Source organism: Plectropomus leopardus, chromosome 5 (assembly GCF_008729295.1).
Source record: "Plectropomus leopardus isolate mb chromosome 5, YSFRI_Pleo_2.0, whole genome shotgun sequence".
NCBI classification, from domain to species: Eukaryota; Metazoa; Chordata; class Actinopteri; order Perciformes; family Serranidae; genus Plectropomus; species Plectropomus leopardus.
Genome location: NC_056467.1, coordinates 24,162,032 through 24,178,117, shown reverse-complemented (window position 1 = coordinate 24,178,117; position 16,086 = coordinate 24,162,032). Strand labels below are relative to the sequence as shown.

General features: G+C 39.4%; 1 protein-coding gene across 1 annotated transcript; it reads right to left on the bottom strand.

The window, feature by feature from the left end:
• Window positions 1–8,815: 8,815 nt before the first annotated feature.
• ywhag2 (3-monooxygenase/tryptophan 5-monooxygenase activation protein, gamma polypeptide 2) lies at window positions 8,816–15,723 on the bottom strand. Its single transcript, XM_042486514.1, has 2 exons — window positions 15,476–15,723; window positions 8,816–12,056 (listed from the first exon to the last, which is right to left on the bottom strand). Exons 1-2 carry the CDS (start codon window positions 15,560–15,562, stop codon window positions 11,400–11,402), a joined length of 744 nt encoding a protein of 247 aa, XP_042342448.1. The 5' UTR covers window positions 15,563–15,723; the 3' UTR covers window positions 8,816–11,399.
• Between the last annotated feature and the right edge of the window lie 363 nt (window positions 15,724–16,086).

Genomic DNA, 16,086 nt, shown 5'->3' with positions numbered 1-16,086 from the left:
GGGTGTCATACCTTTGATTTATGGTGAAAATTTCTTTCTTATGTGAAGGAAAACACAAAATGTAGGCCCCAAGTGACAGAACAAAGCCCAATTAGTCCTTTGACTGATTTGGGTGAGAATTGTGTAACAAATACAGCTGGCATGCTTGAATTTTTTTTTTATCAGAGCTGTGTGAAAAATGTCATAGCAGCATTTAATACAGAGGAAAGCTTGATATGTATCATTGAGGATCAACAGTAAAATATTGCTATTATCTGATCAGTTGGCCACATGTAATATGGAAGCTGTAGTAGCACATATTCTATCACAGATTGACACCATATGTCCTTTGGTGCCCTCCATTATAATACAGTTCAAAATGGTTTCAAATATGAGATACAAAATAAGCTCTCAAGTTTCATTTATGTGTCGACTGATCTGGAAATATGTTTCCAGACTTCTTTAGCCTCTGTGAGCTGAAATGGTTCATGAGACCATTTGTATTCCTGCAGTCAGCCCATTTTTCTGCCGTTGCAGTTATGCGAGGACCAAAGAGGAGTGTTTCTGAGCAAAGATTTCTGTGGAAACTGTTGCCATGCAACAGCACAATCCTGCGCTCATACAGAGTAGTAACTTCACTGTATGACTGCTCTTTTTCAGAGCTCGCCACATGAGTAGTAATGCAATGTTCCATTCTACTCTTTTCTATTCTATTCTACTGTATTTTCACATGCATAATAAGGTCTTTATATTCTGGGCTGTAACTGTGGTGTCATTGTTTCGAGGATGTGCAAGGGAAACTTTGGTTCAGCGTCCGGTTCCACGCCCAGACTCCCCTCTATTTCCACATCCAGAGCCAGCTGCAGCTCAGCCTCACATATTTAGCTAAACACTGACCTTTGGCTCTCCCTGTTAACCCTGTATTGCTGTCACTACACCACAGTTCACCCCTTCAGCGTCAGCCGGCTCCACATCACCACTCACCCTCCTCTCTCTTAGGCCCACTGCCTGTTACTCACTACGACCGACCCCACTGGCCCACTGTCAGTTAAACTGTACATACCCTCCAGGCTGCAGAGTTGAGGAAGTTTTTTCTGTCCTTCCCTACACTGTTGGGAATCCCCTGTGCTGACATACATAATGAGTCACCGGCTCAGACATCAGGCAGACCCACAAACACTTGGAGGTATAATTTGTCAACCCGTTGGCACCTAAAGGTAAAGGTAAAAGTCAAGGTAAAAGAACATGCAGAGAGGCAAGAAATATTCAAAACTGCTTAATAAAAGCATCAGACTGCAGGTCCTTTATTAAACTCAGCATTAACAGATGAATCGACAAAATTTTGCATGTTGTATTTTAATCATTAACAGTTTCGATTATCACATTGTGAGCCGGTCTGAGGTGGGAGTTAAGATTTCCAAAATAGACGTTTCATATAATGTGCAGATTCACACCACATCCTGCCAGACGAGTGTTGTCATTCTTTCTCACTTTCATGACTATAAACAAAACCCTGAGGAAAAAAAAACACTTTCTTTATTCAGATGCGGCTAAATTTAGCACATTAGGTGTTAACTGCTTCACTGTGTGTGGCCTCCTCGCTGCAGACTCCTTGTAGTCAATGCTCTGTCATAGGAGGTCACACACATACTGTAGGCCGGCTCCTTATGATTGATAGTGAGCTGAGTGCACGGACACTGTACGACTGTCCAGAGAGGCTTTGGATGCTTAAGGATGGGCTCCGAGAAGCCACCATCAGTGATTCTTGTTGGTATTAGAACACAAGAAAAGATTTAATTCACATTTGTTGTCAATCATCTAATTTTGTACTACAAAGACAGCTTCACTTAAATGAATGGTGAATGGCATTTTTTGGAGTTTTTCTTCAGGAGGAAAGGTTTTGTTTGTATCTCTGTGTCTCAAACTTCATGGACGTCTAGGAAGAACTGGAAAAAAGGGAAAATAAAAATAAATTTCAAAAATAAATATAAATAATCAAATTTAAAACATAGATGTTGCTGTTTAAAAACAGCAATATCTGTTATTTATCTGCTCTTTTTTAAATCTCAAAATACTTCTGCAAATATCATACTGGCACATTATATTTCTTTAAGTGTAAGGTTTTAGTTTAGAGTATAAGGTATTAGTGTAGTCACTTGTCCTCACAGGAAATGCAAAAACAGCAGGTCACAATAAAAGGCCGCTGTAAAGTTTGCAGTTTTTTCACTCAACTGGAAAGCAGTTTACTGCTGAAATTGACTTGAGTGGGTAAGTTCTCATCTTCAGTGGTGTCTGGCACTTTAGAGAAGTGTTCTCTTCACAGATTAATCCCAGTTTTTACACTGTATGAGGCAGATGGCACACGGCTGTATGGCGTAATGTGGGCAAGAGGTTTGCTAATTCCAGTATTGTGAACAGAGTGTCCACATAGGCAGCGGGGTTACGGTATGGGTTGGTGTATGCAGACAAGGAACACAGGTGCATTTTATTGACGTAGTTTGAATGCACAGAGATACTGTGATGAGATGTGTGACTGTGACTTCATGTTGTAGCATAATGATACACTGCCCCATGTTGCAAAGATGTACACAATTCTTGGAAGATAATAACATCCCAGTTCATGTGTTGCCTGATTCTCACCAGGCATGTCAGACACTGAGCATGAATTGGCATGTACAACATATAGCCTCTACATAACATAACAACCCATTGTTTTCAATCCCCATGTCCTGTCAAGTTTTCCCCCGTGTGATTACCTGCCCTGCCTCTAACATGTTTCACCTGCGTCTGATTGCCACACCTGTGTCTTGTTAGCTTCCCTTGTGTAGGCTATATAAGCTCGGTGTACCTTTCCTTCTGTGCCAGTTTGTCTTTGTCTGTATAGCGAGTGTTTCGGCCATATTTCCCAATAAGCTTCCTCGTGCCTTTTTGTATCAGACTGTTTCTTTTCTGATTTGTTTTCTTTGTTGACTAACCTCTTGTGTACTGGGTCTTGCTATAAATAAAGCCCTTGATTATCTCTTACCTGAATTGCCTCACAGGCATGCATGTGTGTCTATTACCTGTGAGCCTGACATGCATAAGGTCACACCAGATATTGATTCTTTGGGGTGTCTGTGACCAAAACGCACATTTCTGCAGCACAAGTTATATGAAACCCGAAAAAAGATAAAACTGCTTATTTTAGAATGGCCTTTTATTGCGACCATCCCAAGGCTGTGTCAAAATCATGCTGTTTAATTTATGAGCATCTAAATATGCCGCACCGCAAGTGGATTTATTATCTTGAGGAAAGAGAAGTGCTCACTGAGACCGATTTTAACAAGTTTGCGACCAGAAATTTCGAGAAATAATACTGTGTTACTGTTTGGAAGTTATCTTTCACAGTGGAAATTTTGTGCTTGCTCATCAATAAGCAGATCTTTATTTTAAAGAAGTTTTTTGGGAGAAAAAAAATCTATTGAAACTGTACTGTTGAAACTGTGTTGAAAATACAGGAAATTGACAAAATGCTTTAACGTGATTATTTGAGAAAAGAGAATTATCTACAACAAAGTAAATGAGCTTTATGATTTCCGACACTTAAAGCAAGAGTTTAAATAATGGGTTTGAGCATACTTGTGTTATTTCAATGATGAAGTTGTTATTTTTTCTCGGGCGGTGTGTTATGACTGTGATCCTCCTGCAATGGGCATTAAACGAACATGCAACGTGATGTAACTGTGAGACAGTGCAGGTAGAGGGATGTTGGATTTAATTTTAGACTCATCTTTTACAAACTGTTCATCACACAAGGCTCTGTAGTTATGAGTAATCATCTACAGTATGATTACATTACAGTATGAAACCGGTCTGATAATCACAAAATAACAAACTTTCTATGACAGCAGCGTTGTTGTATGTTGCAGCAAGATGGAGAGTGTTCATTTGGTGGGGATGAAACACTCCCAAAAATCATGTGATGACACCGCCCAGCACATGAAATGTATCCTGCAATGTTTTGGGACAAGTGCAGCCTTAAAATAGTCTCTTAAAACCTTCAGCTGAATGTTGTGGCACTTTTTGATAAATAATAGAAAGTCTAAATGTTAGCTTGAATAATTCATTTTGCAGCAGTCATGCATAACAGCTGTCTTTGTGCCTGAAAGAGTCAGCAGCAGCGCTCTTTGTGCTATCATAACTTTAACAAAAAAAATAATAACATGGTGGGATGAACTTTGATAAAAGAGCAGAGATATCGGAGCTGATTAATTGTGGTGTAATTTCATGTCACGGTCGTGTGTTTGCTCAGCTGAAGGTAAAAGTGATGAATCAGGCTCCTTAACCAAAGATATGAACTCTCACCATCCATACAGAGGCAGATATTCTCTATAGTGGAGTGGCTGTCACATTGATGTCTCTGGTCTACTCACTGTCTACTCACAGGCTGCAGGGAGACCTATTTATAGATCTGTCTCTGTTCTCTGCTTCTACATTGGTCCCCTCTTTTCCTCCATCTCACCCCCCCTCTAATGGGTTGATATTTCTGGAGCTGTGCAGCTATTATCTTCTTTGCATCTTTGAGGTGCAGATCACGTTGAGTCAGATCATAAACTTTTCAAAATCTGACGCGTCTGACTATTTTATCAGCATCTGTGTGGCTTTGTTGCTCACAAATATATTTTGCTCCCAGTGTTTGGTATCAGAGTTGAAGAATAGCAGTTTAATTAATTGTTAATCCAAGTTTTTATTTCTTACACCTGACTGGTCACAAACTGCCATATTTAACCTCTAAACTTACAAAGTTGCCACCAGTCGAGGAGTAAGTGTCTTTACTTAAGTAAAAGCACTGATACCATACTGTGGAAATACTCTGTTACAACTATAAGTTCTGTGTTGAAAATGCTACTTAAATAAAAGTAAGTAAACAGGAACATGTACTACAAATATTAATGTAAAAGTACCCAATGCAGAAAAATTTTAAAAAAACAAAACAAAAAACCCACAAACATCTCATAAACCTAATATTATTTCAAAATGAAAAACACACTCTCAAGAAAAAAAGACAACAAATTATTGAAACACAGAAAAACTACCCCTTAACCTCAAAATTATTAAGGTAAAATAGAAAAAAAAACACTCAATAAATCCAAAATTACTTTAAAAAGAGGAAAAAACACCCCAAAAGCATATATATTATATATATATATATATATATATATATATATATATATATATATATATATATATATATATATATATATATATATATATATATATATATATATATATATATATATATATATATATATTAGCACTATAGAAAAGTTCAGATGATCAACAAATACAGAGTGTTTCATCCTCTGAAGAACATGAATATCTGTTAAAAAAAATTAATGGCAATCTATCAAATATTTGTCAGAAAAGTGTTGGACAGACTGACATTGCCATTCCTAGCACCACATCGTTAGCAATGCTAAAAACGTGCTGTGTTGAAACTTGAAAGGTGTAGAATTGAGTATCTGAACACAGGCTTTACATTTACAAAAATATAGGACTGGAAAAGAAAAAGGTTTGACTCATCATCAAGCTAATGGTTGTGACACTGGATTGACAACTGTCTTTTGCTGCCAACATGTTTGTGACATTGACTCTCCAGCTGATTTATTCTCCACAACATCAAGAGGATATGTCAATTCCTCACCCAAGAGGCAGACAGGCTCTTGTCATTTGTGCCTACTGAACCCCCTCCTGACTGCTGTGCTTTCATGTGCAACACAACCTCTGCAACTCATCCAGAATGCAGCAACCCAGCTGGTTTTCAACCCGCCTAGTTTTCCCACACAACTCCACATCCTGCACTGGCTCGTGTTAGCCGCTCAAATCAAGTTCAAGACTCGAATTTACTTACTGTGCTGTGAATAGCTCATCCTACAACATCCAACCATACAGCCCACCCCTCCACTGCACTCTGCTACTCCCTCAGTATGAAAGGAGATCCAGCTACTAGAGCTGGGGAGTTTTAAAAAAATCCCAATAACAGTAATAAGTTTAAAGTATACTGATACCAATCAAGTACTTCATCCAACACCCCTAATATAAATGTAGCGGCATGGAGTAAAGCCTTCCTTTTGAGTGTTTTGGTGCCATCTCAGCACACTGAACCATTTTGGTGTTAGTGTGAGCATGTTGGAAAAGTGTAATGGCTTTGTGTTGGTTGTGAGCTGCTACTTATGTTAGCTCGTGCTCACTGAACCAGGGGGAGATGAGCGCCAACACAAAGTTTACTGATCTAATGTGGAGTCGTGACAATCTGGGATGTAGGTATTGTTTGTCTGGAGAAGTTGCGATTCAACTTGGTACTGGGTTATTTTGGTCAATGCCACAACCCTTTGAACCTTGAGCAAATTGGTGCAATTTCTTTTAAATCATGGTGCAAAAAGGCAACTAACAACTTGGAAAGAAATTATCCATGAACTGCAAGAATTAATAGTTTTAGAAAAAGACTTTTTTAATTCTAGGGTGGAAAAAGGAATAAAAGCTAGGCTGAAAAATATCTAAAATTAAAATGATTTAATATTTGAAATTGTTTTAGAGATTTCTTTTGATAATTTTGAGCACATTTCCCCAGGTCATTTTCTTGTTTACTATTTATTTATTTTATATTTTGTTAAAATGTCATTTATTTATTTATTTTTAGATTTCTCTGGTAATTTTTTGTATTTTTTACTAATGTCTTGCTCATTTTTGGGTCATTTCTTCTTTCATTGTTTTATTGCCTTTTCCTCATGTTTTTGAAAGAAATCAGGCTAATATGTGCAGGTTTCAAAGGGTTAATGGTACTCAAAACCCAGTCCGTGGGCTACCACTCCAAAGTGTTGACAGTTTGCTGCCCTGGCTCAGATGTAATGAACTCATGAGCATCATGAACATCAGAGCACCTCTGAAAAAACTAACTTTTCATATTATTTTGTCGTTTTGTTCCTTACAAGTTTAAGACTTTAGTAGAGGTTTGGAGTGCTGGTATATGTTGATGGTGTTAAATGGTAAAGCTTTAGACAGAACCAGGGTAGCTGTTTTCTACAGACTTTATGCTAAGCTAAGCTAATTGGCTGCTGGCTATAGCTTCTTGTTAGACAGTCGAGCAAGAAAGCATATTTTCTTTTTCCAGAAAACATAAAATAAAGGTGGAAGTACTGTATTAATTTAAATGCAGTACATACATCCTGCACCTTCTCCAAAAAGAGGCGTGAACACAACTACCTTTCTACAGACCTAAAACAGCTCATAGAATTCAGAGAGGACAAAAATAACTTACCTGTGTCATCTTCAAGATAAGCCACAGCTTTCACAGTCTATTTTTACTCATCGAAGATGTGGATTATTTTACATCATCAGGGCCCTCTTTGATGCTGAAAGTTGCATCATGTCCACTGATGCTAACGAGGAATTTGATCGAGTGATTTAGAGGGCATTCGTGTTCGTGTGACATAGGCTAATAATGACTCAGTGATCTCTTGTGCATTGTCATCCTGACCCCCCCTCAGGGAAATAATACTTCATGTGATGAAAGTGATCAGACAGAGCGGTGATTGTGTACGTCAAAGTGAAGCATGCCTGAGCAATTTTCTGCTTTGTATGAATCCTGTAGATGTGACCTTTAAAAGATAATCTTCTGGAGGGATGTAGATTGCATCAATTTAATGAGCAGGTTTGGATGGATATTTATGTTAAATGTAGACAGCATAAATTATATAATGTTTTATGCTGCATCTTTATTTAGTTTTTCTTAAATTTGACAGAATGTGTCATTGAACATGCTAAATTTAACATGTAGCAGCTGTAGATTGAATTACACATGCATTAGTCGACCCCAGTGTGTTTTGGGATGTATAATGTGACCGGGATTTACCAATAATGATGACACCAACGTCCCTGAAAGTGTAGCAGTGCATTAAAACACAAGCCGGAAGATAGGTTGGTGCTGAATCCTAATGCCTCCTGTGTGCTCTGAGCTTTTTTTTTTTTTTTTTGTACAGGATGCAATAGGTGTCTGAGCAGTGCAGCAAGGAGATGGGCTAATAGTGGGATACTTATTATAGCCCTAGCAACAGGAAGAGGATTGGTGGCTGCGGAGAGTGAGCCTGTCAGCGATTGGCTGACGAGGAGGACCTTTCAAAGCACAGAATTTCATCTCATGAAAGGTTCAGTGCAGCAAGCTGCAGCAAGAGGCTGCAGTCTGAGGGTGGGTGATCCAGCAGCTTGCTACTTCAGTTTACCAATCAGTGTGGCTCCCAGTTTGAAACACACAGATACCAGATAAACCCGAGCTTTAGGTGCAAAAATACGCCTTCCATGTGAATCTAAAAGCCTGAGAGAAGCAGCTTCTCATTCCGTTGTCCATCATGATGCAGGATTTTATTTTATTGCAGCGCTCCTCTGCTGCGATCATAAAACCTGCTGTCTTTTGATGCAATGTTCTTTGATCTGTGCCCTAATTTAGTTAATGATTAGCAAGGAGGGCTTAAAAAGAGCCTCATTTAAGACATACTGTAGTTGTTATGAGCTGGCCATGTCTCTGCACTGCAGCTAACACAGACTCCATCTCATACATGCAATGATGCAGGCATATACAGTACACACATTTGGATATGGATGCACACACACACACTCAAGCACACACAATCTATTTTGTAACCCACAAAGGGTTACATGAGGTCATATTGACTTCCTGCATCAATGTTTAGGCTGTAAAATTCAACAGAAACGTTGAAAATCTGCTGAATGATGAAAATAAAGCTGTGGTGTTTGTGGCATGGCTGTAAATGGCAAGAGAGAAATGAAAAATATAGAATAATAACGATAAACAAATAACTTTAATGGGCAACAGATGGCAACCAAAAAGTTCCTCAGAGCATACAGTTTGTATTCCTATTGCCCCCTCTTGCTTATTCCCAGCAGGTCAGCTCTTCTTTTAATCTAATTTGTGATTAAAATTCTTTTCTCCCCATTTCTTGTATTTTTTCATGTCACAGCAGAAACAAGGATCAACATCCCAAATAATAAAAACTTAAAAAAATAAAATTACACAGAAGAAAAAATAATAAAAAGGAACACAATGCATGTATTTTTGGCAATGAGTGAAAGTCTCCTGACATTTTTAAAAAATATTCAAACAATAATTCAGTTAACTTTTTAAACACACAAAAAATAAAATAAAGGATTTGATTCTGACCTGTGTGAGCAGATTGGCATCATGATTTCATGCTTTTTGTCTGGTGCGCCTTTACGACCATCAGCTTTATATTTCGTTAAAAATAAATCAAATCAGCCGTGACATACAGTGTGAGCTCACAGAGGCTGACTCATGATGGTGAAATAATGAATTAACTGGCATACATGCACAAGGTTGTGTGACTGACCTTAAGGCTTTTGGTTTCTCTCTTAAGCCATCATGTCTGAGATTAGAAAATAAACTCCCCCCCAAATACCTGCCATCTAATAGGAAAAATAAAGCCCCGAAAACTGCCATCTGTATGAATATATTAATGTAATAATCTATAGAAGTAGCAGCATCATGGAGATAAATCTGTTCAGCAGCTTTCTGTGCTCTTGAGCAGCTTCCTAACCATCTAAAGTTTGTTCTGAAGAATCACATTTGCTAATCGATAACCAATTCTGTTGAATTGCCTATGCATTCCCTGTTGTGCATTGGTGTTGAATATTCATATCTATGTGCTGTACAGAGAGCAGACACATGTCAAAGTGAGGAAAATATTACATCTTGCACACATGCTTGCAGTAACTTAAAAATACTGGCAGATAAATCCTTTTTTTCTTGCACATGAGGCATATTAAATAATGATACAGGCACAAAAATAAAGCACATACTGTACTCAAACCAACTGTCCAAACATCATGGTTTTTCCTTAAAAACAAACTTTTCTTATGGGTGACGATACAACAATACACTAGACCACCACAGAAATGGTGCATGTATAATTTAGTCATATTCTTTTTTATTATCATAGCTATTATTTCGGTTCTTGTGCAACTGCTACATAATGACTCACATTCAAGATATTTTGTCACTCAGGAACAGCTAAAAGGTATAAAAACAAACAAACAAAAAAAACGGTCAGAAATAAAATATGGTCCATGTTTGTGAATTCATAACAGAACACTGAGCCTGAAAACTTCACCATTATTAAAACTGGATAGCATGACAGAAAAAAAATACTTAAATACTGTTCAAAATATATCATAATCATACTTTAATGTGACAAACACCAGCTGGTAAGATTAAGTGATCACTGGTGAGTTTTTTTTTTTAAATCTTCCTTTTTTTTCTCTCGGTAACAAATTAAATACACATATTGCATGTCACTATAGCAACGCCCATTACAGGTCAATTTTTACGATCACCATTTTGGTATAGCAAATCAAAAAACCATAACAAAATAAATTAGAAATCAGAAAATCAGACAAAGCCGGTTTTTCTCAATCCGATGAATACTTAACACCCACAGTATAAGTTAATAAAGTCAAGCTACTGTATATAAATACATCACCAGCATGCACAATATTGAATATTATTGTTGTCATCATCTTACACTGAAGAAACAGTATAGTAGGCAAGTGCATTTAATAAAACAAACACAGAAGTAAACCACAAACTCTGAAGCTGCTTTTATTTTTTTTATTTTTTTTTTGTAACTTTTTTTTTGTGTTTTAATATCGTTAAGTCTCTGCCTTTAATAACCTTCACCTCCAAAAGAACCTATGGTTCCAGTGACAGACTAATCTGTACTTTGACGAGGGGAGTCAATTTTATTATTATTATTATTATTATCTTATCAAGTCCTCATTTTCACTACTGTCTAATTTATCCTTTAATTTTTTTATTTATTTTTTTGGTGTGGGGTTCAACTGGTTAACTCATTTACTCTTTTCTCTTTGTTTGTGTGAGTTTAACATCTTTCAGGGCCCCTTATCTCATAACTAGACTACTGGAACCAATGCAAACTATTTTTGTGAGGCATTCCCATTCAAGCATTTTCTCTCTCAAGTTACTCAAATGCATCTCTATCACGCAAAAACCTAACTAAGCAGCTTATCTTGACAGAACAAGATCAGTTCCTATGCCAGTGTGAGGCTGCCATTTCAATCCAACAACAACCACTTCAGGCTGATTGACTGACATATCAGTGGTTTTGGCAAATGTCAAAGAGAAAATCAAGAAGACGGAGGCCCCTTTCAACTGTATATATATTTCTATATATATTTAAACTAAGATTTAACCTCCACTCTCACCTCTCTTTTGATTCTTTTCTTGTAACACATGGAAAAATAAAGAACTGCTGCTGCGGTATCATCGGCAAAAGCGGCTGCCAAAGTCCACCGGCCCTTCATATATTTTTTTTTCGAAGTGTGGTTTCTCTTTAATTGTTGCCCTCCCCTCCCTCGTCATCCTGCTGGTCACTTGTCCACAGTGTCAAGTTGTCTCGGAGCAGCTGCATGATGAGAGTGGAGTCTTTGTAGGAGTCCTCGTTGAGGGTGTCGAGCTCGGCGATGGCGTCGTCGAAGGCGGTCTTGGCCAGATGACAGGCCTGCTCCGGGGCGTTCTGGATCTCGTAGTAAAACACAGAGTAGTTGAGAGCTAAGCCCAGGCGGATGGGGTGGGTGGGCTGCATGTGCTCCTTGCTGATCTCATGGGCCTCGTTGTAGGCTTTCTCCGACGACTCCACCACCGTGGCCCTCTTCTCCCCCGTGGCCACCTCGGCCAGGTACCGGTAGTAGTCGCCCTTCATCTTCAGGTAGAATACTTTGCTCTCATGCTGCGTCTCGCTGCAGTTCTTGATCAGGAAGTTGTCCAGGAGGTTGAGCACGTCTTGACACACGGCCTCCAGCTCCTTCTCAATCTTCTCCCTGTAGGCTCGCACCATCTCAATCTTCTTCTCATTGCCATCGGCCGAGGTCTTCTGCTCAATGCTGGAGATCACCCTCCAGGAGGAGCGGCGGGCCCCCACCACGTTCTTGTAGGCCACAGAAAGGAGGTTCCTCTCCTCGTTGGACAGGGCCTCGTTCAGCTCTGTTACCTGGAAGACAAAGACAACGGACCGTTGAATCACCAGATTTAGAGCTCAAGCTTTGATAAGATATAAAAAGATGAATATGAAAACATATAATCCAAGAAAATCCAAGTTTTGGCAGAAAATGCCGACCATTTTATGATTGCAGCTTTTCAAAAGTGAGGAGTTTAGGATTTTCTCTGTTTTCGATCATTGTAAATTGAACATATCTTTGTTTTTTGATAATCAGTCTGCGGAAAAAAAGCAATTTTGAGATGGGATATTTGGGGGAGCCACTGTGCTTTCGGGGTTAACACGACAACCATGTACTGCAATGCCCCACCTAGGACCTGCGATTATCCCTCTTTTTTTTCCCCTTTTCATCTCTTTACTACTGTCTGTAATAAAGCTACAAAAATCTCAAGAAAATATGCTGTAAGGAAGTAACTTAAGGTTTTGGCATTTTGCAAACCAAAAATGATTGACAGATCAACTAACGATGAAAAGAACCATCAATTTCAGCTCTAATCATTTAAAAAAAAAAAAAAAAAACTTTTGTTAGGTGAAAGACTCTGGACCAAAAGCACAGTTCACAGCACAGAAGGTGAACAATATTTCACTTCTCATGTCCAATTCCCAGTCTCCATGCCAGTCCAGTCATTTAGTGCACCAGTGGCTCCAGTTTCCATGTGGACGGCTACTGCTGGTTAGTGAGAAACAATATTTAAGATAGTCAACGGCAGAGGGAGGGGTGGGGTGGGGGGATTGGAGGGCTGGAGATGGCTAAAATGTTCCCACGAGCACTCCAGGGCAGCTGCACTGTAAGTGAAAACCATCACTGCACAGGCGGTTCACGTGTCCCAGTGACCTTCTCTCTGGCTCCAACTGACCTTTTTACCTGTCGAGAACACCACGCCGTGACATCACTCTGAGTTTGAGTGTTAAATATAGATTTTGACAGATCAGTTTGATAGTTGGGGAGTTTTTACAGAGAGAATGTTGCTATAAAAAGACAGTATTACTGTGGGTTATTTGACTGAAAGGTTACCTTGTGTTGGCTTCTGTCAAATCAATAATGGCTGACATATATATTCATAGATATATGACTATATATATGTATATATTTGTGCTCACAAAACGTTAAAGCTACTTTTTATTTGAATATCTCCTCCTTGTCTTGCTAACAGTTCTCATCTCTCAGTTTTGACATTTTCTGCTCAGGCGGAGGAGCACAAAGATGGTGCAGAATCGCCGACGTCACACTCTGAGTGGATGAAGAGCAGGGCTCAAGCTGTGGAGACAGAGGGGCCTACTGTCAACCCAATGACAAACAAGCAGAATTTACTATCAAATTTCTGTTAATCAAATGACTCATCTGTTGTGTTTTTTTTTACAGGAAACAAACAGGTCATCACTCTAAATATAATGCTCTCATGTTTGAGAAGCAAGCTTGTGTGTCAGTTGGATTACAGATATGATAATATATATAATATATTAGCTGAGAATGCATCTGACTGACATAAATATTTTAAGTAATTTCAAGGGCTTCACTGCCATGAATCATAATCCATGACCAATACCACGATCCTCATTTGGAGCTAAAGAGCCCAACATGCATTTGGAGCTGGAATAGTTGATTCATTAATTAGTTTATCAACAGGAACTAACTAAATAATTTCATAACTGCGCATTCATTTTGAATTTTGTTTTGGGGCAAACACATGGCAAAAATTTACCAGTTTCAGCCTCACAAATGTGAATATTTATTAATTTCTTTATTTTTTCTTCAATGATAGTAAATTAAAAATCTTTTGATTTTGGATTACTGGTCAGACAAATCAAAACATTTTATGGGCATTTTTTTCTATTTCCTGACTCTTAAGACCAAATGATTAAGCAATTAAACACAAAAAACAGTCGTCAGATGCAGCCCTAGCATATCAATAAATTATTCAGTCTGAAAAGCTGCACAAAAAGCTGTTACAATGAGAATAACCTGTATGTATTTTTTATGTCGTTTTGTCATTTCTGGCTGCAATGACAAGGGATTCCCTTTGATTAGAGAGTGAGAGTACACACCCCTGCAAGAGGGCCTAGTTTGGACCGCACTGACATGGCAGATTGTGTAAAGGGAAAGGAATCCCTCCCTGCACCCACTCGCACGCACACACACACACACACACACACACACACACACACACACACACACACACACATCATCCCACCTCCTGCAACCAGAAACCCCCCATGACAAATGACCCACAGGGGCTCACTGCCATCTCTCCTGAGGAACATCAGACAAAATGTTCCTCCTTTAAAGCTCATTTTTAATCTATATGTGAGCTCACGCTGAGACTCTCAGGATGCTGTTGGTTCCAGTATGAGCTGGTGTGACACAGCAGTTTTTTTAACCCACTGGTGAATCCAGTTCCCATGATTTCTTTAGAGAGAGAGAAAAAAGAAAGCAGACAAAAGGCTCTGTCCTCAACTGTGGCCAATAAGAGCTGAGAAAGCTCCTTGTGAGGTAGGTCATCCTCTTTGCATGAAATATTACACCACCACCTCATCAGGGGCCATTAACCCAAAATGACTCCAAAATGCTGCAGGAGAAATCTGACACAGAAACAGCACATGCACACGTATGAGGAGACAAGCAAGAGGAGGAAACAAATGCCTACAAATCTGAGCATATTGACTCACTGCAATATGACAAAGAATATTCTAGAGAGATTCTGCTGCCTCCTACGTTTGTTTAGAGGAAAGAGCTTTTTGGGGCTTTTTTTTCATAATGCAACCATACTCCAAAAATGCCTTTAAGCCTTGGTTACTAGAATGAAAAATTAGCAGATTTTGATAATGCATATTATTTTAATTAATGTGACAAAGAGAGGAGGAGGAAGACGAGGAGGAGAAGGAGGAGGAAGAGGAGGAGGGGGGGTAGCAGCAGCAGTTGATAGGCTTTTTCCGAGCAACCTCACATGGCTCCCAGCAGCAGAAGCTTTTATAAATTAGGCATAATGGAGGGAGGGGAGTTGGGGTGGTAAAAAGGATGGGAAAAAACAGCAAATGCAATAGAGCAGAGCCATTATATGATACGAACTTCTTATTAAGCGAGAGATCTAGCTCAGGCCTGAGTGCATTTCATTGTAATACTTCATTGAACGGCGCGGCCGACAGAAAGGCACCGCCCAAGGAGCAGACGATTTGGACTCGTGTCAGAAAAAAAAGGCGCTGGGCTCTCGATGAATTGACGACAACACAATAAATGCACTAGATATTATTATTTTTACAGAACTATAGCGTAGACATGTGAATCCAGCAGTCTAACCCCCAGATTTACAGCCAACACAGTCGAGATTGCAGGACGCGCCTTTACGCACAGACAGCAAAACATCATTCACACAAGTCATAAATATCACATTTTTTTCTTTTTTGAATAGACTTACCGATTTCATAGCAGCTGCCATATCATCATATCTCTCAGCCTGTTCAGCCAGCCTGGCTTTCTGCACCAGCTGCTCGCGATCAACCATTTTTAAAAAATGATATTTGGTTGCTTAGTCGAGCTGCTCTACTTGAGTTTTTGGGGATGAAATGATTGATATTTTTAAATCGCAATGCAGTGAAATCCTACGCGAACCTAATGCTGCAGCTGTTCCCTGCTGTCTGTCTGTGCTCCGTGTAGACGGGACACCCTCTCCTCTCTCCCTCCCTCCCTGCCTGACTCCCTCCCTCCCTCCTCACACGCTCTCCCTCGGCTGCGTCATCACTCAGAAAGGTGGGTGCCTGTGCCAATGATGTAACACTCCATACATGGGGAACCAGAGGCGTATAGGGATGGATGGATGGGAGCAGCTGGGCTGAAGGCCTTGTGGGGAATGGAGTCCTACGTGGATGCATGTGTGGAGCCAGAGGCCTGCTGACACTGATGGATTATGGGGGGTCTGGGTGTGACACAGCAACTCTCTGTGGGGGCTGCTGGTGGGATTTAGGGTCACTTTTTAATCTCAACCTGCATGTGGCTAATTGGGTTTAAGGGTAGGTTCTGACAGAATAT

Coding starts and splice junctions, on each gene's coding strand:
- ywhag2 (XM_042486514.1), bottom strand. CDS start 15,562: ATGGTTGATCGCGAGCAGCTGGTGCAGAAAGCCAGGCTGGCTGAACAG. Junction 12,057..15,475: donor TGGCAGCTGCTATGAAATCG/GTAAGTCTATTC, acceptor TTTGTCTTCCAG/GTAACAGAGCTGAACGAGGC.